We start from the raw sequence: 27,359 nt of genomic DNA on the forward strand, positions 1-27,359 counted from the left end.
GGCAGGCTTGTTTATTTTATTTTACTTATTTTTTTGAAGGCAGGGTTTAAATAACAATGTTCTTCATGTTGATCTGTGGGCTACAATCATAGTTAACTTTGAAGATTCAGAATTTATCTCTTTTCCAGGAGAAAAACCATCAATGCATAAACTTGATTTTAAGTACTTCTAAATATGTTTTGCAGAGTGATTTTCTTAATCCAGGTTGGAAAGTACCTGTCTCAATGACTGAAGATGATTGACAGATGTCTGTTTTGTTGAGATTTGGAAATATAATAAAAATTGAATTATTTTTCAGTCTTCCAGGAAACTTTCTCCTCTTCCTTTTCTCCTTGCTTTCTATACCTTTCAACAGGAAAGCATTAAAAGAAAAAAATATTCAACAAAATCAAGTCTTTGTCGGTGCTTTTATCTGCTCAGAGATTCTCTTGGAAATAATTGTCTGATGAAGAGGAAGGAAAGGAAACGAGCTTCTTGAACTTTTTAAATCATTCAGTGTCTGCTATCGGAAGAGTGAAATTTGGGGTTATTTTTTGAGTTGTATATTCCTACTTTTTGTGTGTGTGTGTCGAGTGCCTTTTTTCCCTTTAGGGCAGGAGTCGCCATACAGCTTCTGGGTTTCTGTGTGATCGTTAGTACAGATGTACATTTGTAGTAGGAATCTAGGAACATTTTAGAGCATTAGATTTGCACAGACTAAGCAGTACTTCTTTTCTGTTTGGGGTAGATGACAGCACCTGGGAAGAACCACCTGTCTGTTCTCTCCAGGGACTTGCCTGGCTGTCACATTTCTCCTGGGATTTATAGTATTTGAAGATTCATTTTGATGCTCTTTATGAATAATTAGTGTTTTTCCCCTTTTTAAGGTGCTTTAAGATCTTGGCGCCTGTTCCAGTCTGAGACACCATAGTAAGAACGAAAGGGCAATGTCACGGCCAACAGTTCTTAGTTGCTAGAGAAGTTAGGCCATTTAATTGTGAGGTCAATTAATTTTTATTCTTAGTTCAAAATGATACATTTTTTCGCTGACTTTTAAGTATCAGCTGTGATAGTATAGATTGCTCTTTCCTGTGGAAATGAAATATATTTTCAGAGTTTTTTTTCTTTTTATAAAGAATGTCTTGTTGCGCCGTTTTGCTAGACTGAACATTTCCTCGTCGCGTGGTGAGCGCTTCCTCTAATTCAACCTTTGTCTTTTGTCTTTGCTGCCTTGCAGGGCTGGTACAGTAGGCTTCACTAGACTTAGCTGCAACTCAGAATTCTCCTCCCGCACCTGGGCAAATGCTGACGGTCTGTGAGAGTGGATTAAGAGTACGAGCTAAGTTCTCAATCCCAATTAAGAAGCGGAGGAAAATTTAAACTGTCTCCTTCCGAGTTTATCACACCACCACCATCAAGACAGCAAACCAAAGGACAAAGACTGCCTGCTCTGTGGCTCTGTAGTCCAGCTCCCGTACGGCTTACAGCCCTGGCTGGGTTACTAATGCGTAAATAACAAGTCGGACACTTGCGTTGTTGGACACCGTTATTCACAAAGTGGCCAACATGCGGGCTGTGCTGGAGACGGCAGACATTGCCGTGGTGGCCCTCTACTTTGTCCTGGTCCTGGGCATTGGCTTCTTTGCCATGTGGAAGTCTAACAGGAGCACCGTGAGCGGATACTTCCTGGCCGGGCGCTCGATGACCTGGGTAGCGATTGGGGCCTCTCTGTTTGTGAGCAACATTGGGAGTGAGCACTTCATTGGGCTGGCGGGATCTGGAGCGGCCAGTGGATTTGCAGTCGGTGCGTGGGAGTTCAATGCCTTACTGCTGCTGCAGCTCCTGGGATGGGTTTTCGTCCCGATTTACATCCGGTCGGGGGTGTACACCATGCCTGAGTACTTGTCCAAGCGCTTTGGTGGCCATAGGATTCAGGTCTATTTTGCAGCCTTGTCTCTGATTCTCTATATCTTCACCAAGCTCTCAGTGGATCTGTATTCAGGCGCCCTCTTTATCCAAGAGTCTTTGGGTTGGAACCTGTATGTGTCAGTCATCCTGCTCATTGGCATGACTGCCTTGCTGACTGTCACCGGAGGCCTTGTTGCGGTGATCTACACAGACACTCTCCAGGCGCTGCTCATGATCGTTGGGGCCCTCACGCTTATGGTTTTTAGCATGATGGAGGTTGGCGGGTTTGAGGAAGTTAAGAGAAGGTACATGTTGGCCTCACCCAATGTCACTTCCATCTTGTTGACATACAACCTTTCCAACACCAATTCTTGTAAAGTCCACCCTAAGAAAAATGCACTGAAAATGTTGCGGAGTGCGACAGATGAAGATGTGCCTTGGCCTGGATTCCTTCTCGGGCAGACCCCAGCCTCCGTGTGGTACTGGTGCGCTGACCAGGTCATCGTGCAGAGGGTACTGGCAGCTAAAAACATTTCGCACGCCAAAGGCTCCACCCTGATGGCTGGCTTCTTGAAGCTTCTGCCCATGTTCATCATTGTGGTCCCAGGCATGATCTCCAGGATACTGTTTGCGGATGACATAGCTTGCATCAACCCGGAGCACTGCATGCAGGTGTGCGGCAGCAGAGCCGGCTGCTCTAACATCGCGTACCCGCGCCTGGTCATGAAGCTGGTCCCCGTGGGCCTCCGGGGCCTGATGATGGCGGTGATGATCGCGGCTCTGATGAGTGACTTGGACTCGATCTTTAACAGCGCCAGCACCATATTCACCCTGGATGTGTACAAACTCATCCGCAAGAACGCCAGCTCCCGGGAACTCATGATCGTGGGGAGGGTATTTGTGGCTTTCATGGTGGTGATCAGCATTGCGTGGGTGCCAATCATCGTGGAGATGCAAGGAGGCCAGATGTACCTTTACATTCAGGAGGTGGCAGATTACCTGACGCCCCCCGTGGCGGCCCTGTTCCTTCTGGCAATTTTCTGGAAGCGCTGCAATGAGCAAGGGGCTTTCTATGGGGGAGTGGCTGGCTTTGTTCTCGGAGCAGTGCGCTTAATACTAGCCTTCACCTACCGGGTCCCGGAATGTGACCAGCCCGATAACAGGCCTGGCTTCATCAAAGACATTCATTACATGTACGTGGCCACCGCGTTGTTTTGGGTCACTGGACTCATTACTGTAATTGTTAGCCTCCTCACGGCACCGCCCACGAAGGAACAAATCCGTACCACCACCTTTTGGTCTAAGAAGAGCGTGGTGGTGGAGGAGAGCTGCTCCCCGAAAGACGAACCATACAAAATGCAGGAGAAGAGCATCCTGAGATGCAGTGAGAACAGTGAGCCCATCAACCACATCATTCCCAATGGGAAGTCGGAAGACAGCATTAAGGGCCTTCAGCCTGAAGATGTTAACCTCTTGGGGACCTGCAGGGAGGAGGGCAACGCTGCGGCTTCCTTAGGTCATTCAGAGGCAGAAACACCAGTAGACGCTTATTCCAATGGGCAAGCAGCACTCATGGGTGAAAAAGAGAGAAAGAAAGAAGCAGAGGATGGAGGCCGCTGCTGCAAGTTAATAGATTGGTTCTGTGGCTTTAAAAGTAAGAGCCTCAGCAAGAGGAGTCTCAGAGACCTGATGGAGGAGGAGGCGGTCTGTTTACAGATGCTGGAAGAGCCTCCACATATTAAACTAATACTAGATATTGGACTTTTTGCGGTGTGTTCACTTGGAATTTTCATGTTTGTTTATTTTTCCTTATGAACTTTTAAGGATATGGTGAGACAGTAACTTAAGAAAATACTGGTCTTTGGGAAAAAAAACTTACATAACTGTTGCATCTTTCAGGCATTGTTTACGCTGTAGGTTTTAGCCAAATTTTACTCAGCAGAACATCATCTATTTGCAAGACTTTATTTTCCCAGAGACGGCTGAAAGTAAACTTTCAATGTAAATGAAGCAAAGCTTGTGTAATAGACTGAATTGTGCAAATATGGTTTAAAATTTTTCATACCAAAGTAAGACCAATTATTCTCACAGAACACGTAGAGCAGATATAAGCTGTCACGAGAAAGTGAACTGTCTGCACTGCCAGGTCCTGGTAGATTTTAGCCTGAAGTAGAAGACTTGCTCATTTCAGAGTTTTTTCCTGTCTCTGTAATCCCTCCTACCATTTAAAAAAAAAAAAAAATTTGCACTTGTAGAGATTGTATAATCAATTCTGTACTGAAAATCTAACTTATGTGCTAGTGAGGCACTTGTTCCAGGACAAGTTAGTTAGCTGCCGGGTTCATTTGGTTAGCATGAGCCTGTGGATTCTGATTGCCAAAAGAAAGGAAGACCATCTTTCTGTAGCTATTCTTGTACCACCACTATATGCAGTGTTGGGGGAAAGTTTGTTCAGTTCCTTTTTTCCCCACTTTGAATTTTAGTGAACCATACTCAAATGACCACCAAGTCTGTCTTTATAAAGTTATATGCCATTACTGTATTTTTAAGTGGTTATGGGGGGAAGATGAAGTAACATTGCTGATGACCTCCACATTCATTGGCCAAATTAAGGTTGTTCATATTGCTTGGGAGTTTTGCAGCCCCTAAGCAGTGTCGGACCAGCTTCCGCTGAGCAGGTGATTGCTTGTACTCCATTAACTCCCTAGGCACGGGCTTGGCATTTGGTGACGCTCTTGCGTAGCCAGATGGCTTCCCAAGTAGATCCAGTTGGAAGATATGTTCAGAAATTGAAGAAAAATTGACACTGCCTTAGTGCTGGGTTGCCCTGCCTGATCAGATCACGCTATATGGAGGTTGTTTAGGCTTTAGAGGGAAAATTTAATTCTGAGAGTATGTTTATTCTTGATCAGTGTTTTTCTTGCTACACCTTTTCAAAAGACTTGCCATCCGAACCCGGCCTATACATTTTTGCTTAAAAAGTTAAGTGACTTAGAGCATGAAGATGTTTGAATGCAAACTGGCCATGAGTAAGGGGCACTCAGTGCATGTTTGCCGTGGGGAGATTGTCAGTATCGTCCTTACAGAATGGACAGCATGTGTGAGAGGTGCTGTGAGCAGGAGCTCCGGGTTTAGTAGCGTGCCTCCCGGAGGGTTACAGGACCTGTGTGATCATAGGACCCTTTATCTTGACATGGCTTGGTTCACAGTTGCAACCTCCATAGATGGGATTCGGCGTTCACGGGCTGATGCCCCCTCACGAGGGCAAGGTGCACAGAAGGTGGTAGAGGGAAGCTCCGCAGATTCTGGAGTTCAGTGTCTGTGCAGCGCCATCCCCTCCCAAACTCCATGACAGATGAAGGACACTGCCTGTGTGTCTACTTTCTTTGACTTTTCTGTACTCTGATACTTTTTAAATCGCATGATTTTATTAAGCTTATATTCAGGCAAAATTATTACTTTTTTAGGTACTTTTGTAGGTTTTGAATCAAAACTCAGTCCTAATGACATTAACTATTTTGTATTCTATAAATCAGTTTCATTAATGATGGACTTGATTAGTCCAAAGTTGATTTAGAAATGATCGGGGAGCTTAATATCTCCCCACCAGCAGGAGGCTTTCTGATGGACTGGGGCTGTAGCCGAGAAAACACTTCTTATGTGAATAGCATGGTTGTTGAGAGCTTACAGTGCCTTGTAGAATTTCTTCTCAATTTCACTCTTAAGGTTTATAAGTTGGGGGCCAAATAAATAGGGACCATCCTTTTCTTGCCTGGAGGCTGAGGCTGTGACACGTCCAAGGTTATTACAAACTCCACTGGGAAGAACAGACAACCAGGTGTCCACTCTGGACTCATGGTTTGTTCATGGTTCGTCCTTTTCTCAAAGAATGTTCCTCCTCTGAGATAACCTTCCGCATTTGGGAAATAGCAGGCTCTCCGATTTTTCAAAATGCCATTCAGTTGGAGGAATTGGCATTTTCTTTGATGACATTGCTGGTTGGTCACCCAGCAGTGAGGATCGCCATACTGGCCGGGCAGCCTTCTTACCCTTTGTACTCACAGCACAAATGAGTAGGTGGTGTTCATGTCGACTCCCCCTTTATTTTATGTTGTGTCCTCACTTTTGGAGTATTAGGGTCCCCCTGCCTTCTCTGCTGTTGTCTTAGTATAATAGTGAAATGCATCATCTGTGTCTGTTCGTGTGTGTATATAGCAATAGGTCAAGTTTAGAGTACTAACGCCTGTAAATAAGGAATGACTATTAGCATATCCATTAGGCTGTTTATTCTTTGCCGTGTAAACATCACTTTGTTTAGACTGAAGTCCCTGAAGCTTGTCCTTGCTGCTTCCCAGCAGTAGATAACGTGCTTGAAAGGATGTGGGTTGCTGAGGGCAGCTTCATTTCAGGGGTTCATTTTCAGTCTGAGGTCATTAGAATGATTGTTCACGGAATGATACGTGGTCTGTCTGAAGCTAGCAAAAATATTCATTCTTCACACTAATGAAATGAGTCCTAAATGGTATTGATCTCTCTATATAGACATGTATATATTTTTATATTGGTTCAAGCTAAGGTTCAGAATTGACCAAGAGGAATAGTGACTAAAATAGCTGAGAGTCAGAATGAGGTGAGAACACTGGTCTTCACAGGGCAGAAGATCCAGTCTGACCTGCGGTGAATGGTAGCCCCGTCCTCAGATTTGTCCTTTGGCCCTCTTCGTCTCAAGGTCTGATGAGAGAGCGTCTTACTCTGGTTTGCAGAATAATTTGTGGCTCTGTTGTGGGACCTCTGATTCCTCTGTTCATTTAAGAGCGTTTTGTCGTGCCACCCAAGGGAGCCAGCAGCTTTTGAAACACCTGAGCCCGTTTCCGGCTCTTCTTTCCTGTGAGGTTGTCCCGCCGTCTCTAAGTTAGAGAGGCACCCAGTGGAGCAGCGGGCTGTGTCCTGGGCCAGATCCCACAGATCCGACCTCCCAGCACTTCTGTTCACTGGCTGTGAGAGGGTCACAGTAGCCATAGCTTTTAGAGATGGCACCTCCTGTAATGAGCAGGGACCCACCACTTTGTGAAATCCACATTTTGAGGACTGAGTGGAAAGGTTAACGGCGCTCTAACCTGAGGCTGAGTGTGTCCTGGGCTGTGGGTGTCAAGTCTGCGCTGTTCTTAGGCACTCCAGTGCCCTCTCCCTATTCTGGGCGTGGGGATCTTACCCCCCGCCCCCCCCCCCCCCCAATAACATTTAATGTAGGCGATGGGTTAGTGGCATTCTTTACCACCCTATAGAGTGGCCATATTACCAGCCATTGGAAGATCAGGCCATCAGTGTTCCCACTGGGCGTGTCCGCTCACTGCTTTCCTTGTCCTTCACTCCTCTGTGCGTTTCCATCTGAGATGCTGCCACGGGAAAGGACCACCTGGGCACCAGGCAGTGGCGTCTCCCCATGCCCAGGCTTGGGTTAAGGGACGTATACAGACCCTTCCGGTTCCATCATGTGGCTGCAGAGACTTGCAGACAGGCTTCCTAGGAACAGGAACACTGTTTAGTGCGATGCGGAGAGGCTCCTGGGAGACACAGCGTTAACAAGTCCGGAAAGGACAGACATGAGCTTAAAAGTGTGTAGAATCACATTCCTGGAATTCTCAGCATCTTGACTCTCAGCTGGTTTAACCCGCGTTCCCCCCCCCCCACCCCCCCACCCCCATATAGGTTAGGGCATCAGTGAATAAGATGCAGCCTGTTAAACCCTGGTTTGATGTTTGATACTGTGAAGTAGGAGTTTATGAACATATTTGAAGTTAAAATGACTAATATTTGAATGGTTTTAGGCTTCAGTATTCATAAGGTTTCTTATTAGCCGAATGTTAAATGCTTCATTTCAATGTTGAAGACTTGACTAGTGAGGGTGTGTGTGTCCGTGAGAATAGCCACCTGTCATGCAGAGAGACTGTCTTCTCCCTGAGTCTCTCCCTTTAGACTGCTTTCATTCTTCCCCTGGGCTCGGCCTTTTGTCCCCTTAGCTCATTTCCAGGCTAATTGCTATGGTATGCAAAAGCGCTGCTCTTGCACCAGTGTGAAGACTTGTATCCAAATAATGATCCATTAACTATAGATGTGTCTAAAAAATACCACATTTCTATTAGCTTAAACTGTTAATTCTCAAGAATGATTTTCTCAGAGTGTGTGTTCACTAATAAGAAAAGCCCTAATTCAGTATTTTATTCTCAAAACTTCTTTTTTAAAAATTAGGGAGACAGCAGTAATTAATTTATGAGACCTTTTGAAAAGACTGTGCCACAGTGCAGAGAGGAATGGTGTTTTGATGTCAAAAAACCTTGTTACACTAAGGTAAAAAGTTGGAGTAGTCAGTTGGCATCTAGAGAAACCCCTTTGTACTAGTTAGGTATGAAGTTGGACTACACGAGAAGTAATCTTGGTTCCTACACTTGGTTAGACTTTTGACTCAACCCCTTTTCCTCCATTAAAGTCCCGTCTCTTCATCGGCATGCTGTTGGTCTGACTCGGCTACCTTTACTCCCAGAACAGCATTTAGCTAAGGCCCCAAATAACTCACAGGCGTGGCCAGTGCTGTGCCCACACTCTGTTCACCTACTCCTCGTATACATGTTTTTATTTAAGCTTCTCCCTCCACAGCTGGGAACAAGGCTTTCAACTGCTCATTGACTTCGAAAGGCATGTTGTGTCATCTGTGTTTTTGTTTCCATCTCAAATCCTTTATGAAGGATAGATTGAGTTTTCTGTTTGAGGTTAGACATTCCATTTATGTGGTAACTGACAGCCTTAGCCATTGGCATGTAGTCTTTGATTCAGAAGTAAACAGTGTGGTGTATCTGTATCATTACTCATGTCACGCACATGACTTTCTAAGAAGCTGTTGACTTAACCCATGAGCCTCACTCTGTACGGACCTTTGCAGTTTGTTGTGGTTACCGGGATGTACAGTGTTTGAAGGAAGATGCTGGAGTAAATAACGCAACTGAAGAGCAAGTCAAGGCAAAGCGCCATGGCCTCAGCTTCGTCTAGTGGAGCTGCGGTGGCTCTGCTCTCCTCAGAAAAGCGCTGTAACTGTTGCCATGACAACCCCCCCCCCCCCCGCCCCCAGTTCAAGACATTTCACAGTCAGAGAACTCTGTAAATAAGGGAAATACATATTTCAGTGACTTTGGCAATAGCACAAGTTGACGGTAGATAACCACAGCCTTATTGGAGACTGACTTATCTCGGTGAATTCACCTTGTTGCCCTCGTGCTGTGGAGAAAGGAATGTTTCCTTTTTGTGAAGGCCTCTGGGCTAACTAGTCTGGATAATTCTTCAGTATCAGTGTAGCCTAGACTTCTTTAAGTGGGATGTTTTTAATAACTCACTTTTTTGTTATAATAGTGGGAAACAAATTAAACTCATTGCTGTTACTGAAATCCCAAGTTGTCAAAGGCCAGTCTATAGTGCGTCTGGAATCGAATCTGCTTCTGAGCTTTGTGTTGTGACTAGTGCCTGTGGTTGCCAGTGCTGACTGCCAGTTTACACCTTTCCTTTTCCTGATTGAAATGGGTTAGTTTCTCTTTTTAAATTTTGTTACAGCTTTAGTGAGGGAAGTAAAAAAAAGTGCATTTATATTTACGTACCTTATATGCAGCCTTTATTTAGGTTCAAGGAAACCAGGTAGCTCCAATTGGTGTTGCAGCTTAAATGTTATTTATTGCACATGTTTATTTCCTTAATTAAAAAGTAAGGTTCTTATATTAATTTTGTGAGTATATCTTAACTTTATCATTATCCAGTATAGGTTTGATAGATGTATCTGAGAACCTGTATGTGACAGCAATTCACATTCCATGATAGGGAAAAGGGCAGAGACCCATAGAAAGCACAAAATCCTGTCCACACGTGTGTCTCCACATGTAGAAAGCACAAGAGTAACGGTACTCAGTATCCCACAAGTGCCAGCCATAGAACCCGCCAGGGTTTGGGGTTAGGATGGGACCACAGTATTGAAAGCCCTCGACAATGACGTATGGCTTCCAAAGGATAAGCAGTCCAGTGTGATCACCTGAGGAAGTTTGTATTTTGGTGGAGGGAGAGCATACAAATGTCAGTAATGCTACAGTTTTATTTGAGGATCACCAGCTACAGTGGGGTCTGTGGGCTCTTTCCCACAATCTGGAAGCAAAGAAGCAAGGACAGACTTGGTTTTTGGTGGGTGGAACGGCTTGACAAACTTGTGCTATAGAGCTATTGGAGGTTGGAGGGTTTATTTGTTTTGATCTTAAAGCTTAAGGGTATTTAATCTCCCGTGAATACTGCCCTGAAAATGTGGAGAAATTCCCTATTTTAACAGGGCAACTCCCACTTGCCTTTCATCTTTCTGTAGGTTTGTGTGGAAGGGGTGACGTTACCTTGCCCTTCGCTCTGCTACCAGAATTTCACCCAGGTGTTCTAGCACCAAACTAATTCTGAGAGCTCCCAGATGAGCTCCTTGCTTTTCACGGTGGCTGTGAGGATCTGCAGGGTTCTTTTGCCTGTCCCATTCCCTGCTTCAAGACCAGATTAATGCAGTCAGTGAATGAGTGAGCAAAAGAAGGAAACGGTGTGTTTGGTTCTGCTTGGCATTGTCCTTACCTTACCCTGACTTTCTCTACCTGAATAGTTCCTGTTTATCAAGAATGAATAAGGAGCCCGGCTGGCGTGGCTCAGTGGTTGAGGGTCGACCTATGAACCAGGAGGTCACAGTTCGATTCCCGGGGAAAGGCACATGCCTGGGTTGTGGGCTCCAGCCCCAGTGTAGGGTGTGCAGGAGGCAGCCAGTCCATGATTCTCTCATCATTGTTTCTCTCTCTCTCTCTCTCTCTCTCTCTCTCTCTCTCTCTCTCTCTTTCTCTTTGTTTTTCTTTCGCCCTCTCTATCTCTGAAGTCAATAAAAATACTTTTTGTAAAAAGAATGAACAAGGATATCTTTGTCTTTGGTTTTGCCTACATGTCAAAAGATAAAACTCAGAATGGGGAGAAGTAACTACCATTGCTCCCACTCTGTTTTGTATGTTTGTCTTCTTAGAGAAAGACTTGGTGAACTCTGATACCCTGGAATGGGATTGAAGCTGGGTACACTAATGTGACAGGTGCTAGGAGGGTTCACCTGACACCTGGAGGGAGAGATTCTCCTCCCGCAGGAAGTAGCGGGCGCCCCTCCACTTTATCTAGAACAGGGGTCCTCGAACTACGGCCCGCGGGGCCACATGCAAATACAAATATTGTATTTTTTCCCGTTTTGTTTACTTCAAAATAAGATATGTGCAGTGTGCATAGGAATTTGTTCATAGTTTTTTTTTAAACTGTAGTCCGGCCCTCCAACGGTCTGAGGGACAGTGAACTGGCCCCCTGTTTAAACAGTTTGAGGACCCCTGGTCTAGAAGGTAAAGCCTCAGGCTTCGGGCTGAGAGAGGGTAGCGCCAGAAAGTCAAGACAGAGGACAGGTCTGAGGAGCACCTTGGCCGGCAGCCGGTGGTCAGGCAAGGCAGCTAGGCCCTGGTCGTCTCTTGTAGTATGTGCTCTGCACATTACATGTTGCTTCTAAACGCAGGTGTGTGTGAGAACTTAATGCTGTGCAAGATTCTTTTGTCAGAATATCTTTTGTTTATAATTCCATGAAGATTGCTTTAATTAGTCTAGGTGAAGGAGGCCTCGCTGTGTAAATATGTATAATAGAAACTCCTGATTTCACTGTGAGATCTCTAACTTTTGAGTGGCAAACAGATCAACAAGTCTTTTGCTCATGGATTTTTCTGTGGGGTTATTACAATACAAAAGCTTTATTTTTTTTAATAATGACATGTTACGTTAGATGATGGTATGGAATCGTTCCCTGCTTCCCCACCAGTACTGCTTCCGTGTGTGGATTGCCAACAGAGTTCAGAAATCGAGCGGGATTTGCCATTCTTTGCTTGGACATCCTGTTTTCTGTTGCCCAGACACAGGTTGGCAATCACCTGAACCGTGTTGGCTTCTCAGTGCTTTTTGTTTGTTTGATGAGGTGGATTTCAAACACAGTTGCTGTGCAAAGGTCAGTAGTCTTCTTCAAGAAGAAACCAACTCCTGTTTAGTGTCCAGTGAGATGCTTCCTCCATTTCTTCACTCTCAAGCCAGTGTCAGCGGAGCACTGCGGCTTTGTCTAATGACTTGGATATGTAAGTATTAACGCGTTTTTAGAAGACGTCCACATTGAAAATGTCTTCCCAGTGTCCTGCCTTTATGCTTCCTTCAGACTCCTGTTGAGAGACCCGCCTGCACACTGAGGTGTGTAGTGTGTATTGTGTACATGCATCAACTCATCACTTGTTCATTGTAGACCAAATGGAATCATAAATGAATGTGCTGAATTATTGGTGAGTTTTTTGAATTGTAAATAGATTTCCAGTATACCCTTTATTGTCTACAGCTTTTGTTTTTTAAAGGTTTATAACTAGTTGGGTCCATCTCATACAATGTTTTAGTTACAAGCAGAAAGTAGAATTTGATTAAACCAGGTTATTTACATATTGAAAGGAATACAATTGAGATTGTAGATTTAGGATTGTTAACCATACATGACAGTTCTAGCTTGACTATTTTAGCCTACTGTATACAATCTGATTTATAAAATTGTAGACATGTATGATCTTGGTTTCATGTGTTTTTAAAAGTGTTATTGTTTTAAAAAAGCAAAAAAAAAAGCAGATCTGCTAAAGAGCTGTCAGTTCTCATCCCTGACTCTGTAGAATACACTGTTCTCTGTGTACTGTGTGTCATTTTGCCAGCTGCTGCGTTCGCCTTCAAAAGTATTTGGAAACTTAAGATGAACTACATTTCTTGCAAAGTATATTCCTTTCTGTGGTATTTTTGTCCTGTAACTGAAGTATAGTAATTATTTTATGGAAATGTTAGCACTTATGTACCAACTTTGAATAAAATGAAAAATTGACATTTCTGTGGCTGAGTGTTTTCAGTGTGAACATGTGTCACTTTGCAGTGTGTGGTCTCAGAGTGGGGTTTGTACACTGTTCCTCTCCTTGGCCCTGCCTGGCTCCAGTGAGGGCCCGCTGCCGCTGACCTGTGTGAACGCGGGCTCACAGGCACTGACTGAGAATTGAGGTACATGTAGCTCAGTGAGGAAATAAAAATATCCATCGTGTTCTTGACTTCTAGTTTTGAAATGATTTCAAGGTGTAGGAAAGTTGTAAGAATAGTGTGAAGAAGCCAGGAATCGTCACCGAGGTTCGCCAGTAGCTGATTTAATGTTTGACCACATTAGCTCTGGCATTTTCTCTCATCACAGATGTTTCTGAACTGTGTGAGCCTAAGGTGCAAACATCATTCCCCTCCCCCGACTCAGTACATGGGGGCGTATTTCCTAAGATAAGGACAGTCACTCATCTAAATGCTATCCAATTACCCAAATCTGGAAAGTAATAGTGGTACACTTTTAAAATGTATTCAAACGTTGCTTTTTCAATTACGTCCTTTTATAGCAAAGTTTTGTTGTTGTTTCAGAGGCCCGGCCGTTGCCTTTAGTGCTTGCACCTGCCTCCTGTAGCCTGGGTCAGTTTCTCTCCGTTCAGGGAGGGAGGTGTTTGGCGTTTGGAGGACAGTCATTCTGCGACTGCCCCTCAGGTGGGATCGGTTCGCTGCCTCACGATTAAAGTCGCTGGATTTGGGCAGGAAGACAACAGAAGCACTACACCCTCGCTGCTTCCCGTCGGGGGGCGTGCGACATGTCCCGTTATGGTTGACAGCAGGCTGGATACGTGGTTTAGATCGGCATCGCCAGCCTTTCGGACCTCATGGGCCACCAGTGGTTCGCGGACCCCCGGTTGGCAACCGCTGGTTTAGATGGTGTCTGCCCGGTTGTCTGCTGTCAACCTGCTCTTGCCTTTTGGTAATAAGTAATTTGAGGGGAGATCATTGGAGACTGTAAGTGACTTGTTCCTCATTAAACTTGAATCCCTGCCTTCAGCATCCATTGGTAATTCTTGCTTAAGTTATTGCTATGATGGTGCAAAACTGATTTTTTAAGTTTTTTTTTGGATAATTTTGAGGCAGTTGATATCCCCTTTTGCATGTGGCCTCCAAGTTGAATGTAGACTCCAGGTGATGCCGTTGCTCTTAGAGACTGTGGGGAGGAGAAACAGATCGGGCAGAAGGAGGCGGCCACACCCTGACTTTCCTCCCAGTTCTGCTTTGAGGGCTCATTGTCATAGCCAGTGGCGGATTCTCCGTGAAGGCCTCGTGTCTCTGCATGGCGCTTGCTGACTCCGGTTCCAGAAGTTGTCATTGCTTCCACAGTCCGGGTTTATTGTTGTGATATTCCCTGCACACTCTAGAAGGTGAACGTCCACTGTTTTATTTTTATTTTTTTATTCTGGCCCAAGAGTCTTGATTTAGATGTTTGGAGGCACCTTTATGAGTCTCCACCATGTCTTTTTTTTTTTTTTTCTGTTTCTGTCTTTCACCTGTTTACTCCTGGTTCCTTAGCTTGCAGCTGGTTTTGATGAAAAGGCTGTGCTTTAGCTGCTATATGCATCTCTGCCTCTCTCCCACCCACCCCCAGATGTTGCTGTTTTCCTCTGCAACAGTTCTTGTTTGTCCTCAGACCTCATGACTTGGCTTCATCCTGTCTTCCTTGATGGTTGAGTGAAGTACAGTTAGAGCTCTCACCTCTCACTTCTCCCTTTCCTCGTCGGCTTATGTCTCCATCAGACCTTTATGGTGCTTGTCTGCCTTTGCGTCTCAGCCTGTGGTGAGGTGAGGTGGATGCAGCCTGGAGGGGCCTGGTGGGGGAAGGAGGTGTGCTCCGAAGCAGTCACACTGCAGGACGTGTGGAATGGAAGGGATCCATTGGGGTTGCAGAGGAGGGGACACTAGGAAGGGGCTGCATCTGGAAGGGCGGTGGGTCCTGGTAACCTCTGCTTTTATACCTCCTCCCTGCTCTTCAGAGCAGTGCAGCACCTTCCGTGCCTCCTCCACCACTGAATGAAGATTTGGCCCAGCCGGTGGACACGCCTTTGGTCTGTTGTGCAGCTCGCATGCCAGTCCGGCTCCTCAAAGCCCACGTTTCTGATTCTGTCGGTGCCTTTTTAGATGAGTCAGCTAACTGATATTTTCGCCAATCCTGTACACAGGCATTTAGAAGCCTCACCAGATTTGAGTAGAATTTTCTCATAACCCTTTGGTTGTAAGGGAGTCACATCCTTCCCTGGTCTCCCTGTCACTCACTCCGTGTGTCCTCTTCCCTCTCCGAGGAGGTTGAAACATCAGGCGAAGGCAGGGGACTGAATTGTGCATGAAGGAGAGCCGTCAGCAAGACAGGTGGCTAGGATGGCCACCTGATTCCTGCTCTCCCTATCAGTTTCATGAGCTTTGGCATTTCATTTACTCGCTGCCATAGTAACAGGCCTCCTGCCAATCTTTCTGTTCCCATCTCCTTGTATTCATCTGTATGCGCATCTGGAGGGGGTGGGGAGGGTAGGAATGGAAGTCTCCCAGGAACAGATTGTGGGTTTTGGAATGTCTTCCGAGGAGGCAGCACGGGCACCTTGGGTCTGCCATTGCCTGCTCTGGAAGTGGTATCAGCAAGCAGTCACCTGTTGGGGTTGTCATTTCACTTACACATTCAAGGGGGCGGGGGGGGGGGGCTCTTCGTTCTGTGAGCAGAGGGGAGCTTTATGACCTTAAATTACAGCCAGCGGAGATTGTTGCTGAAAATCCTTTATACTCATTACCTTTGGGGTGATGCGAAGCCAAGCACCTTCCTTCCGGGATGTGGTTCTCACCTTTGTGTGCACCTGGGCACTTGAAACAATCCTGTTTCCCAAGATTTTTTAAATCCAGGCCAACTGAGTAGGAATCTCTGAGGGTGAGATGCAGACACCTGATTTTTGCAGCTTCGATGATTCGGTGTGTGCTGGAGGAAGGCCTTGGCAATGCCACCTTTGTCCTCGGACTTGCCAAGTCATGAGAGGAACCGGCCCCCAGATGTGACCGAAACGACCTCCAGTGACATTCCTAAGCTGGAGCCCTCGGACACAGGTGGATTAAGTATGATCGCCCTACACAGAGGGCTGGTAATCTAGACGCATAGTAACTGGCCGCTGGTGGCTTCATACACACGCAGTCAGGACTTCCTTCCTGCTCGGGGCTAGTTCTGGAAGTCTCTTTGCTGCTAGCCTTTGGTGTAGTGCAAGCGTCACTGTCTGAGCTCGTGGGGCCATGGCCCTCGGGTGCCCCTGCGCTGGAGAGTCGGCAAGCCCCCTGGTGCTCTTCAGGCGTTGCTTGCCTTGCAGCGGGAGCCATGGCCGGCCGTCTGCTGCCTTTGGCCTGCACCTTCAGCCGGCGGGCATGGGCTGTGCCGCGGTCATGGCGTTGATCTGTGCTCACAACCACGGGCTCCTGCCCCTCGGGACTCTCCTCCCATTCTGCTCTGGGCTCCTGATCTCCATCTCTGCCCTCGAAGAGCACATTTTAAGGTCAGGTGTCTGAGGCCTCCAGAGGCTCAGTCCTGGCCACGTGGCCTTTGAATGAGCAAGTCCCTCTCACTTCCTCCTAACCCTGTTCCGCTGGCCTGCCTGACTCCAGGGCAGGGGCGTCCAGCCCTGACTCACAGACGCCCGTTTCCCCAATTCCCGAGAGAGGGGGCCGCCGCGGGGCAGCTCCTGATGCCAGAAGCTCGGCCGTGAGGCTCAGTGGGCACAGCCAGTGAGGGGGTGCACCACGCCGAGCGGCGATCCGGGCCCTAACACAGTTCACGTTACGGCATCTGTTGTAAGAGCAGTTGGCATAGACGCGGGTGGGGGGTGAGGGGTAGGGGGTGGCAGGGGGGGCAGTCCTCCTTAAAACAAGACTCAGTCTGCCCTACAGCAAGGGTGTTTCTAAAGCGCCTTCTCATTGCTTGTTGCAAAATAAATCAGGTAAAGTGTTAAAAAAGAATACTTACCTTATTACCTAGAGAAAGCTAATAAGGTTTTGCTGTATATTCATCTAGACTTTCTTTTGGTGTGTGCACATAATTAACTTTTTTCTTTGGAAAAGAGCTGTAGGTTGACTCCACATGCTGATTTCTTTATTATTGAAGTATTTTCATGTCAGTATTCAAGGCTCAACGCCCTGTGTTTTAGTGGCTGCATAGGACTTGTCCAGTTAGTGAAAATAATGCATTGAACCGTCTTCTGTTAATGAGCAACTAACTGTGTTTCCATTTATTCACTGTCCTAGTAACATTGCAGTGAATGTTTCCATAGTTAAATCCTGTGCCGGGGAGGTGACTGCATTCAGACTACATTCCTAGGAGTGACTGGGATTGAAGGTGCATTTTAAACTAATCTTTACTGGTAAATTGCCCTCTAGAAAGTGTACGTTTTTACCAGTGTAGGTGAGTGAAGAACCTGAAACTGTAATGTTCTAGTCAAAATATTGCCTTGAGCAGAAAAACCCATGGCTTCTCCTTATACAGGGCACAGTGAGCACCCCTGCTGACTCCACCCCAAACAACTTCCATCCGATCTCCTTCCCGTCCTTAGTCACGCAGTTAGCCCGGCCCTAGCAGACCCCTGCACCTCCCCGAGCGGGGGGTGCCCACCATCAGGGTCTCGGGTCGGGCTGGTCCGTGGTCCCTCACCCCCCGTCGGGACAGGGCTCCCCTGAGTCCCCGGAGCAGGGCTGCCTCGGGCTCCAGCGGCGCCTGCTCAGCCGCCTTTTCCTGCTGACGGACTGCTCTGCTCTCATGGCGGCGTCACACGTTCTTAACAGCAGGGACTGGTTTCGTGGCCCCACGGCTACCCTGTGGCGGTGGATCCCGCAGTGAGCAGCTGGGAAGGCCTTGTCCTGAGGAAGCACGTTGAGGCGTGTTTGCGGGTGAACCTTCGGTGGAGCCTGAAGAAAGGATTCCTCCCGGTGATGGTTTCAGGCCCGCCCTGGCCTCATGCCGCAGCCTTGGCTCTGCTCTTGAGAGACACCCGTCGTCACTCACATTCCCATTGGCCGTGTCAGGAGGGGCAGCCTCCTCTCCTATAGCATGCCCCTCCCCCCCAGCCCCCCAAACTTGTGGTCATGCGCTCCTCACTGCCGTGCAGTTTGTAGTTAAAAAGCCAGTTTCATTTCAGAATGACTTCGGGAGGATGAGTGTGGCAGGGCAGTCCTGCAAGTTAGTCTTGGCAGGGGCTTCAGGTAGAAGCCAGCAGGGCCCACCTCCTGCCCAATGAAGAGATGGCCTAGTGGTCTCGTTATAGGAAGGCTGGTGTCTCTATGGTTCGACCCTTTGATTCCCCTTTAACCCTTGGGAGCCAGCACGATACTTTTTTGCGTAGTAACCCTGCAGATCGTTGAAGTTAGCTACTGGCTTTCCTCCCAGTCTTCTTTTGTAGACTGAATGCCAGTAGTTTCAGTAATGAGTAAGATCAAAAATTGGTTTTAATTTTGTCTAGGATGAATTTTCTTTTTTTGTTAATCCTCCCCTGAGGATATTCGTTTTAACATTGATTTTTAGGGAGAGGGGGAGAGACACAGAGAGAAACATCGATGTGAGAGAGTGTGAGGGACACATTGATTGGTTGCCTCCCGCATGTGTCCTGACAGGGGTTGGGGATTGAGCCTGCAACCGAGGTACGCGCCCTTGATGGGAATCAAACCGGGACCCTTCACCCCATGGGCCGATGCTCTATCCACTGAGCCAGACTGGCTAGGGCTAAAGATTTACTTCAGTGAGGAAAGTTGCAGATGGCGGCCTGGATTGGTTGGATCACGAGCTTGTTGGGCGGACTGGTGAGTTTGTAGACCCCCTTCCGAATGCTGTGGAGATGTGAACAGTCAGCTGGAGTTCGCTAGGTTAGTGCCCTGCGTTCTGCCTGGGGACCCATCCCGTGGGGAGTTGACTGTCTGTGACTCAGTGGCCCAGGCCGTGGTGTTACTCGGGTATATTTAGATGGCGTGGATGGAGGTCTGGCCAGCTCCCCTCGAGCCATTGCAGTGCAGAGCAGAAGCTGACCCGGTGGTAGCCAGGAGAAGCTCTGTTGGCCACGTGGTCTCCGGACTTGTAAGTGGGCTCGTGGCCGTGGGGCTGCCTGCACGGAGCTCCCCTCCCGTAAGGCTCTATCTGCAGACAGGTGTGAGCCGCACTTGGCCGTGGCCCTGGCTTGCTGACCCCACCTTTACAGTGACGAGGTCAGGTACATGGAAGAAGCTGAGTCCCTAATGGCAAGAGGTCTTCTTACCCCACCTTCATCTTCCTTTTTAAACTTTCGGGTCATTTGAAGTGACAGTGAAATGAGTGTGTCTATTCAAGTAGTTTACAGTTTGACCTTGACATATCAAAGTCAAACAAAATGTGTCTTGATATTTTCCTAAGTTACATTCTTATTGGGTAGCTTTCCCCTTTTTTAGACAGAAAATATTTTATCTCACAAGCTCTTCCTTATTTTATACTATAAATAGTTGAGTTGGAATTTAAAAAGACAAGAGGTAATGAGATACATTCCTTTTTAATAGCACAAACTAAAACCAAAATATGTGATTCGGGTAGCTAATCAGAAGACTAATAGTAATAAACCAAAGTTTGTTTTGTTCTTGTAACTCTTATTTTCTATTTGGATAGAGTGTTCGCCCACCTCATCACAAGATAATTGATGTGCTTCCAGGTCAAGAAATAGCATTTTGAGTGAAATGAAACATTGCACTGCTGTTAGCAGTGAGGCCCCTGCAACACTGAGCATGTCTGCGTGGCGAGATGTGAGGGAGTTACACCACAGGGAAGTGCGTGCGCAGGCGCAGGAGTAGCCACAGACCTTCCACAGTCGGTGTCGGTGTGAAGAGAGCGTTTTTACTGCTTTTAGGAAATTTGTTTTCGCATAAGTTTGGTTCAGTATGGAAACAGCTTCCTGTAGGCGTGTGAAAGTCCCGGGGCTGCAGTGTGAGCGGAGTAAACACTGACCCACACCAGTACCGGGTGCGCGCACGTTAGCGGTGCTCGGAGAGGAGGGCTGTGGCCGTGTGCGTTTCCTTGGCTTCCTGGACGCGCTCACATGGCCCGCAGTTGTCATTCGATGCCGACTGAGCACGGGAGGTGCGTTTTCCGAGGTTCCTCTCTGCACCCCACGGTGTGCCTGGGAGGGGTGTCCCTTCCCTCCCCGGGGTCCTCGGGCCTCCTCCTGACTTTGCTCGGCACTGTGCTCCCGCCCTCCATCAGGCCCTCCTGCGGGTCCGCTGCCCTGACCCCAAGCAGGCATCGCTCAGAGCCCCCGCCCCCCTCGTGTGTGTGTGTGTGTGTGTGTGTGTGTGTGTGTGTGTGTGTAGATAAATATGTAACAATAGAACGCCGGGCCGGTTGGGGCATGTGGCAGGGACAGTAAACACAGCTGCCACATGGTTGTCGTCGTTGAAAGAGCCCTTCCGCCTTCCATTTCATCCGCTCACTGTTGACTCGCCCAGGACTCCTCTCTCGTAACACTCGGCTCACGTTCAGCTGCCCCTCAGGTCTGCGCTTCCATGCCGTGAGCCCTCTACCATGGGACCTCTCAGCCGACCGCTGGCCCCATCTTCCCAAGTGACCGCCCGTCAGCTGCCGTGCTGCGGCTTCTCCCTCGTCGCCACCGCTGCCTGTCTTGCTGCGACGAGGCCTGTCTTCCTTTAGCCCTTCGGGCCTTTTCCACTTGCCTCTCTGGCTCTGAGTCCTCTAGCCCCCCACGTCTGTGCTCCGAGCTTCTGTGTGGAGCTTTTCTCCTCCTCCCGCCCCCTCCTCAGGGACCCCTTGCTCCTGGGCGCTGGAGGCCTAGCCACAGCGGGGTTCCCGGGGTGTAACTGACCCACCTGTTCACAGCCCAGGCTACACCCCGAGGTCGCCCCGAGGAGCTGCGGCATCGCAGGCTCGGCATTTCCTGACTCACTCAGCTGCTGTCCTCGCAGCTCCCTCGGGCTCCCTGTGGCTGTGACAGCAACACCCCCTCCGCCTCCGTCCTCTGGTGCCCTCTTTGCCACCCCTGTCCTCCTCGACCCATTTTCCATGAGCTGGGGTTACCTGTACAGCATCTGCCAGACATTCCTGTGTGCACCTGTGCAGAGAGAGACCTGGAAGGGATTCATCCCAGACAGAAAGTCTTTTATCCCTGGACGATGGGATTATGGCGTGGGAAGGTTTTTGGTGACGGGCATTTATTATTTATATACTTATACCCACTATAATCTTACTCTCAACCCTCCATCCGTGGAACGCCTGGCTCCTTCCTCGTGCGCCTCGCCCTCCGCCCCTCACCTGCGTGCGAGCCTGGTCACTCATCCTCTGCATCTCCCACTGTCAGGAGTGACCCGCCTCCCAGCCGCCGTGCTCTCCCCGCCAGCGCTGCCCGTGTCGCTGCTCTGCCGCTGGCCCTGCCGGGTGTGTGCCCACCCCTCTCTTAGAGGTGCGCTCCGGGGGGCAGAGGTGGGTCTCCATCTTCCCCCTTGGGTTGCGGTCTCCAGCGTTCCTTCCCGCGGCTGTGGTTTTGGTGGATGGGCTGTGTCCTGCCAAGAGGATGCGCCTCCCTGGAGCTGGAGTTTGGAGCCGTGGGACCCAGGCCCAACCGTGACGGCGCTGCTCCATCCCGGCCACGGCGCTCGGAAGAGCCCCCGTGAGCTCCTGCCTCCCGACCCGGAGCTGCGCTGGTCCCTGGACTCCGAGGCGGCCGCTGCAGATTTCCCTTCGCATCTGTGAGCTCTCGCTTTCTTTACAGTGAATGTCAGTCTGTCTCTCTGTCTCAGCCAGCGTTTCTGTTGCTTCGACCTAAAGGTTTCTCCCAGCAGAGCTGTTCTGATTAGAGCTGACTAGACTTGGTCATTCCAGTTCTTACATTGAGTCTGATGTGTTTTTTTCCTTCTTTTTAAAAACAAAACGAAACAAAACAGCCCGAGACTGCTGCTGCGCTGAAGCGGACGATAGAAGCCCTGATGGACCGGGGGGCGATCGTGAGGAACTTGGAGAACCTGGGGGAGCGGATGCTTCCTTATCGGATCTCTGCCCACAGCCAGCGGCACAACAGAGGCGGGTGAGTTCCTCCCTGGGCCCGCCCTGGAAGGTGCTGCTCAGTTCCCCTTAGAAATGACTAGTCCCGCGCCCGGTGGTGTGCAGCTGCGTCACTGAGCAGTGGGCGCTGCAGGTGGGTGGGGTGCTGCCGCCCATCGCTGTGATCTGTACAAACAGGTGGTGCTGGGAGCAACAGGTTTACAAGCTTTTGACTGTGGGAGATGTTTCATTGTCACCCTAAGTCTCGCTTTCCCCGGGCATTTCTTTCACTTTGGCCTTGAAAAGACCTCATGAGCAGCGTGTCATGCACATGCTCAGTGCGTCCTTCGTGAACGTGCGGGCTGCAGACAACAAGCCAGAGGTGCTGCTGACGGTGCTGCCCCCGCGCCTAACCCACGGCATCTGCTCAGCCACGAATCGCAGCTTCTTGTAATGGACTGTTTCTGTCACATAGTACCGGGCGTCCCCAAAAATGCAGGCACAGTTGCACAGCGGAGAGCTCCAGTTTGGAAATGAGATGTATGTTAATAAACACGGCCTTTTTAATTACGCAGAGTGTGTGTAGACTTTTTTTGGGACACCCTATATATAACCACTTCCTCAAATGTGCCAAGGATTTGAGTCTGTGGTAAAATAACGGTCCTGTGTAGAAATTCTGAGCCCAGTTGGTTGAGTTGGTACGAAGCTTCTCTAAGCCCTGACGGTGTCTTCTTTACGCCCCGGTTTCTGGTGGAGGGAGGCCATCTTGAGTCGCTGGGTTCCCTGGAGTAGGGGCGGAGAAGGGAGAGGCAGTCGTTCATGCGATGGAGGGTCCCGGGGAAGGCTGGGTCTCCCTCCACTCGACTGCGCAGTCCGGGGGTAGGCGGGCAGGGCTGCTCCTGGCGGCTGCAGTTCACCCTGCTGAGCCAGGGGCCCGGCACGCTCCCCGGTGGCTGCACCTGTGTGTGCTGCGCTCTGCTTCTCCAGGCATCTCTGCAGAGTGCCTGAGGCGTTGCTAGGCAACGTGAGTGCACAGTGGCTATTCCTCTTGCACCGTCATAGTAACAGTGAGGATGGAGGTTGTGCGTGTAGCATTAAAAAAACCTTAACTGTAAAGGGGTTTGGTTTAATGGCAAGGCTGTGTGTGGGTCCTTTGGCCTTTTTTCTTGAAGAGGAGCACATAAATGTGGCGGAGAATGGTGAGCCAGGTGCGGGAGGGGGGTGGGGGAGGCCCTGACCCGGGGAGTCGACCCCTCGTGTGCTTTCAGAGGGCGCAGCCGGCGCTCTCCTCTGCCCTTTTCTGGGGGAGGACGGGGAGGATTTTGCGGGGAGGGTCAGTGTGACCCTCCGGAGCGGTGCCTCTCCCGGGTGGGTGGCGCTGCTGCCCTCCGAGCACTGCACCTTGGGCAGCCTGTGTCCACGCGGCGCTGGCGGGCTGGCGCTGCCTCCCTTGTGGGTGGAACAGATTCTGATCCTGGAAAACCCCTGGGCCTGAGCCAGAACCGAGAAGACAGCATCGCCGTCCCTCGTCCTGCGCGGCCAGGAGCTCCTGCTGCAGCCCCTCCCTCATCTCACTTGAGGATTTACCCCGTTCTCCTTCCGCTCCGCCCACAGCAGAGGAGCAGCAACATTCTCAGCGTGTGCGCTGTACACAGACACGGGGGGATGGGGGGGCAGAGGAGCCTCTGTTGACGCTTGTTTTCTGGGGTACATCGGTTTCTGGTATTTTTGTTGAACGTGTGGTCTGTGAAGTGCTGGTTACACAGGCCGGTGAGGTGCGGTGTCTGCGTCAGGGAGGGTGGGAGCTCGCACGGTCTCACCTTCCCGGAGCCGCTGCGCAGTCAGCAGCTCTTCCTGAGCTGCCCTGGCGGCCGCGTCCCTGTCGTTCTGGCGGGGCCTGACTCAGCCCTGAGGCTGCTGTGTTGGAGCCGGTGTTTCGTGGCTAATGCGTGAGCCCCGATGCTCCCCGATACTCGAGACTCACGCTGTGCTGCGGAGCTGCTGGTGTTGCGTTTGTCACTTTTGCATGTTGCGGAAGAAGGGGTGTGTCCTTGCGGAGTCCTGGGTCTCGGGATGGCTCCCGTGATGGTCGTGGTTGCAGATCTCCAGTCTTCAGTTGCGTTGGGCGCTTACCTACACGCGGCCAACCTGGGCACCGCCGGCTGTGAGGCAGGACCCGCACGCAGGTTCACCTGCCCGGCTCACAGCCAGGCATCTGCAGGGACGTCCCGTCATGTGGGGTGACTGCCTCTGCCATTCCCCACCCTCCCCTCCTGCCCGCATCACACCGCTGCCGCACACGTGCCACGTGGGCCTGAAAGGAAAGCAGGTGGAAAGGGCTTAGGAGGAGAGATCCCACAGTGAGGCTCAGCCACGGAGGGCGACAGCGGCCACTTGCTTGTTATTGCATCAGGTCCACGCATGCAGTTTATGCCAAAAAATAAACATGCAATCGTTACAGTCCAGATATTAACTTGGTCAGCCCTGCGTTAGGAACAGGCAGCGTCAGGAACAGGCGGCGTCGGGAACAGGCAGCGTTCCAGAAAACGTGTCTGTAAGTCTGTTGTTTGTCCTGGGAACCTGTTTCCCATTGGAACAACCTGACGGCCGCCTTCTCAGGAGGATCCACAGAAACATGTGTAACTAACTCTGTCTTGGGGTGACAGCACACATTTTAAATGTCACCGAGGGAGCCTGGCCCAGGCCTCCTCTATCAGGGTCGGTGGCATCTCGGGCATCATCTTAATAAAAACTGATGAGACTGCTTTCCAGGGAAGTCACTTCCCACCTCACTTGTCCCCCTGGCCGTGTGCGTTTAGGAACAGGGAGCAGTTGATGATTGGGCCAGGCTGGGGTGCGGGGGGGAGAGTGGGCCAGGCTGGGGCGCGGGAGGAGGGTGGGCCAGGCTGGGGTGCGGGAGGAGGGTGGGCCAGGCTGGGGCGCGGGGGGGAGGGTGGGCCAGGTTGGGGTGTGGGGGGCAGGGTTGTCTTCTGCCCCTGCTGTCCAGGTGGAGGCCGTAGGCCGTGTCTGGAGACCACGGAGCAGGCCTCGGAGCAGGTTCTTCGAAGGCCGGGGTTCACTCCCGCTCTGCATTTGCTTCAGCCTCATGGGGGCCCCTAGATGTTCTCTCCTGTGAACCAGGCAAGGGGGTGCGGAGTGAGACAGGCCGGCGCCACAGGCAGGAGGGGCCGAGGGAGCGGGTGCTCATCAGTCCTGCAGGGTCTTAGCAGCAGAAGCACCTTAGTGCCTCCCCGCTGCGTGTGCTGGTTCAGCTCTCCCTCCACGGGCTGGGGCTGGGCCGAGACCCCCGAGAGCTGGGGCTGGGAGGGAACAGACACGCCGTGGCCAGCCCCAGGCCGGCCTGCGTTGTCTGGAAGGTGCCCGCTTGGCCTTGCCTACGGCTGCAGCGAAACGCTGACTCGGAACACAAGCCCCCGGGAGGCTTTCTTCCCTGTCTGTCCGTCTCTCTCATCTGCTTTAAGACGTGAATAGGTGTGAACAGCAGAGACTTGCGCACGCATAGAGCTGCCCTTCTGTTTACGGTGCGCAGCGATAAAAATAACTGGCTGTGGGGAATCAGTGGAATTTTACTGACTCGCTCCCCACATGTGTCTGCAGCCCGCTCCCGGAGAGCTGGCACCAGCCCCGCGGAGATGGGCGCCCTGCTGTGGTCTTCCCAGCGGCCAGTGTTCCCATGTTCTTGTGCAATCCCATGTGTTCCCATGTCCCCATGCATTTGCATGTTCTGCATTTCCATGTGTTCCCATGTTCCCGTGCATTCCCATGTTCTTCTGCATTCCCATGTGTTCCCATGCATTCCCTTGTGTTCCCATGTCTTGTGTGTTCCCATGTCCCATGCCTGCCGGCAGCGTAGTCCGCCCGCAGCCCGCCCGGCCTGTGTGCAGTTCTCTGTGGCTGGCAGGGAGGCTGCAGCGGCCTGGGCTGCCTTAGTGGCGGGCCCAGGTGTGTCCGAGCCTCAGGGGGTCGTGGCTTTCTATGTGAGCGGCGGGTGGGAAAGGAGCGGCTTTTCCAAGCAGAGGCCTGGGTCCGGGGGGGTGGGGGGTGGGGGGGTGGGGGTGGGGTTCACCGCCCGGGGGAGCTGGCTTCAGCGGGTCCGACCACACAGCCCAGGACTGGCATCCAGACAGTCTGTGTTCTGTCTCCAAAAGGCTCCAAGATGCTTTGGCTCCAAACCCCTCCCCTCCCCCTGCCATCCCCCTCCCACCGCGAGCCACGGAGAGTTCAGTGGAAATTTCCACTTGTCGGCTGGGGGCAGGGAGACTGTGAGTGAGTGTGTGACTGTTTGACAGACAAAGAACCCAGCTCCCATTCAGGCAGGCGCTGGCTCTGGAAACCCGTGAACGCAGCGCTGAGACAGTGACATGAAAAAGCCACCACAGCCGATGTCGGAGCTTTGCGGGAAGACGCCCTCCCTCAGCTCCGGGCGGGGGCAGGAGGGCTGGTGTCCGGCCCGGGGCGGGGTGAGGGCCCAGGGAAGGGGCAGAAAGACGCACTGGTGTCCGGAGCCCCTGTCCTCCCCCCAGAACAGCCTCCTTCCTTCCGCTGATGCCGGGGTGCTGCGGCCCGAGCTCAGTGCTTCTCCACAGCAGCGGGCGCGGCCAGGGCTTGTATGGGCCCTGCTGCCCCGCGCCATGCCCTGCCGGCGCCTCTCCAGTGCCGCCGAGCAGTGGTGAGGGGCTGGGGACGGACAGCAGTAGGTCTTAGGTGCCACGCTGGCCAAGTGGAGAAGGGACGCGAGCTGTTGGGAGAACGTTATTTATCACCTTGTTTCTCCTGGAGCACCAGCGTCAGGGGTGTGGGCAGTGCAGTTCTGTCATAATTGTAGACTGTTTTCCCTGGAGTGAGGGCTTGTGCGAGGACGGAGGTAGGAACGGGTCCACGTGGGCTGTGACTGTGGGTTCTGTGTTGCGATCTGCCTCTTGGTGAGGCGGTGAGCACGTGGTGTTTCATGTGGTTGCTGAACCCGGGATCCTCCCCTTCCAGAGGGAGGAAGCGGGGCAAAGGGCTCTCCGCAGCCTCTGGAAACACCAGGCCCCTTTGGGCCCCTTGAGCTGCACCTCCTCTGCATTTCAGAGTGGCTTCTCCATGGCAACCCTCAGCAGCGCCCGGGAGCGGGTGTCAGGGGAGTTTCAAGGTCATTGCTTCACCCTGACTCCTACGGACCTGGATCTGTGCTGCCCTGGGAAGGCAGCAGAAGCTGCAGGACCCCCACCCGCAGGGAGTCCTTTCCAGGCCTCACTCTCCTGTGTGAGAAGGGAAATGCAGGCTGCGCTCGGCCCCCCCTCAGGCTGGCTGCAGTGGGAGGCCGGGTGGGGGCCTCGGTGTCCGCCAGCCCAGCACCGGGGCTCCTCTCCCAGCGTCTCAGGTTCCAGCAGGTCGGGGCCCCCTGCACGTGCCTCCATCTTAGCGCCGTCTGAGGTTTGCTCATAGGAGCAACATG

At 50.8% G+C, this 27,359-nt stretch overlaps 2 protein-coding genes across 4 annotated transcripts in view; both read left to right on the forward strand.

Moving 5' to 3' along the window:
- SLC5A3 (solute carrier family 5 member 3) overlaps positions 1 to 12,859 on the forward strand; it is a 33,179-nt gene extending 20,320 nt beyond the window's left edge. For both annotated transcript variants that reach the window (XM_059686382.1, XM_059686384.1), the window contains one exon: positions 1,217 to 12,859. In XM_059686382.1, coding sequence (XP_059542365.1) covers positions 1,546 to 3,702 — 2,157 coding nt within the window. In that variant the 5' untranslated portion in view covers positions 1,217 to 1,545 and the 3' untranslated portion in view covers positions 3,703 to 12,859. The remainder of the gene's footprint in view (positions 1 to 1,216) is intronic.
- MRPS6 (mitochondrial ribosomal protein S6) overlaps positions 1 to 27,359 on the forward strand; it is a 56,905-nt gene that overhangs the window by 20,980 nt on the left and 8,566 nt on the right. The window contains exons 2-3 of one of the 2 annotated variants that reach the window (XM_059686386.1): positions 21,802 to 21,941; positions 22,205 to 22,468. In XM_059686386.1, the coding sequence (XP_059542369.1) occupies positions 21,802 to 21,941; positions 22,205 to 22,352 (288 nt within the window). In that variant the 3' untranslated portion in view covers positions 22,353 to 22,468. Of the gene's footprint in view, positions 1 to 21,801; positions 21,942 to 22,204; positions 22,469 to 27,359 lie in introns of those variants that run through there. The other variant, XM_059686385.1, reaches the window with a different exon arrangement.

The sequence above is a fragment of the Myotis daubentonii genome, chromosome 3 (genome assembly GCF_963259705.1).
Source record: "Myotis daubentonii chromosome 3, mMyoDau2.1, whole genome shotgun sequence".
Taxonomy (NCBI): Eukaryota; Metazoa; Chordata; class Mammalia; order Chiroptera; family Vespertilionidae; genus Myotis; species Myotis daubentonii.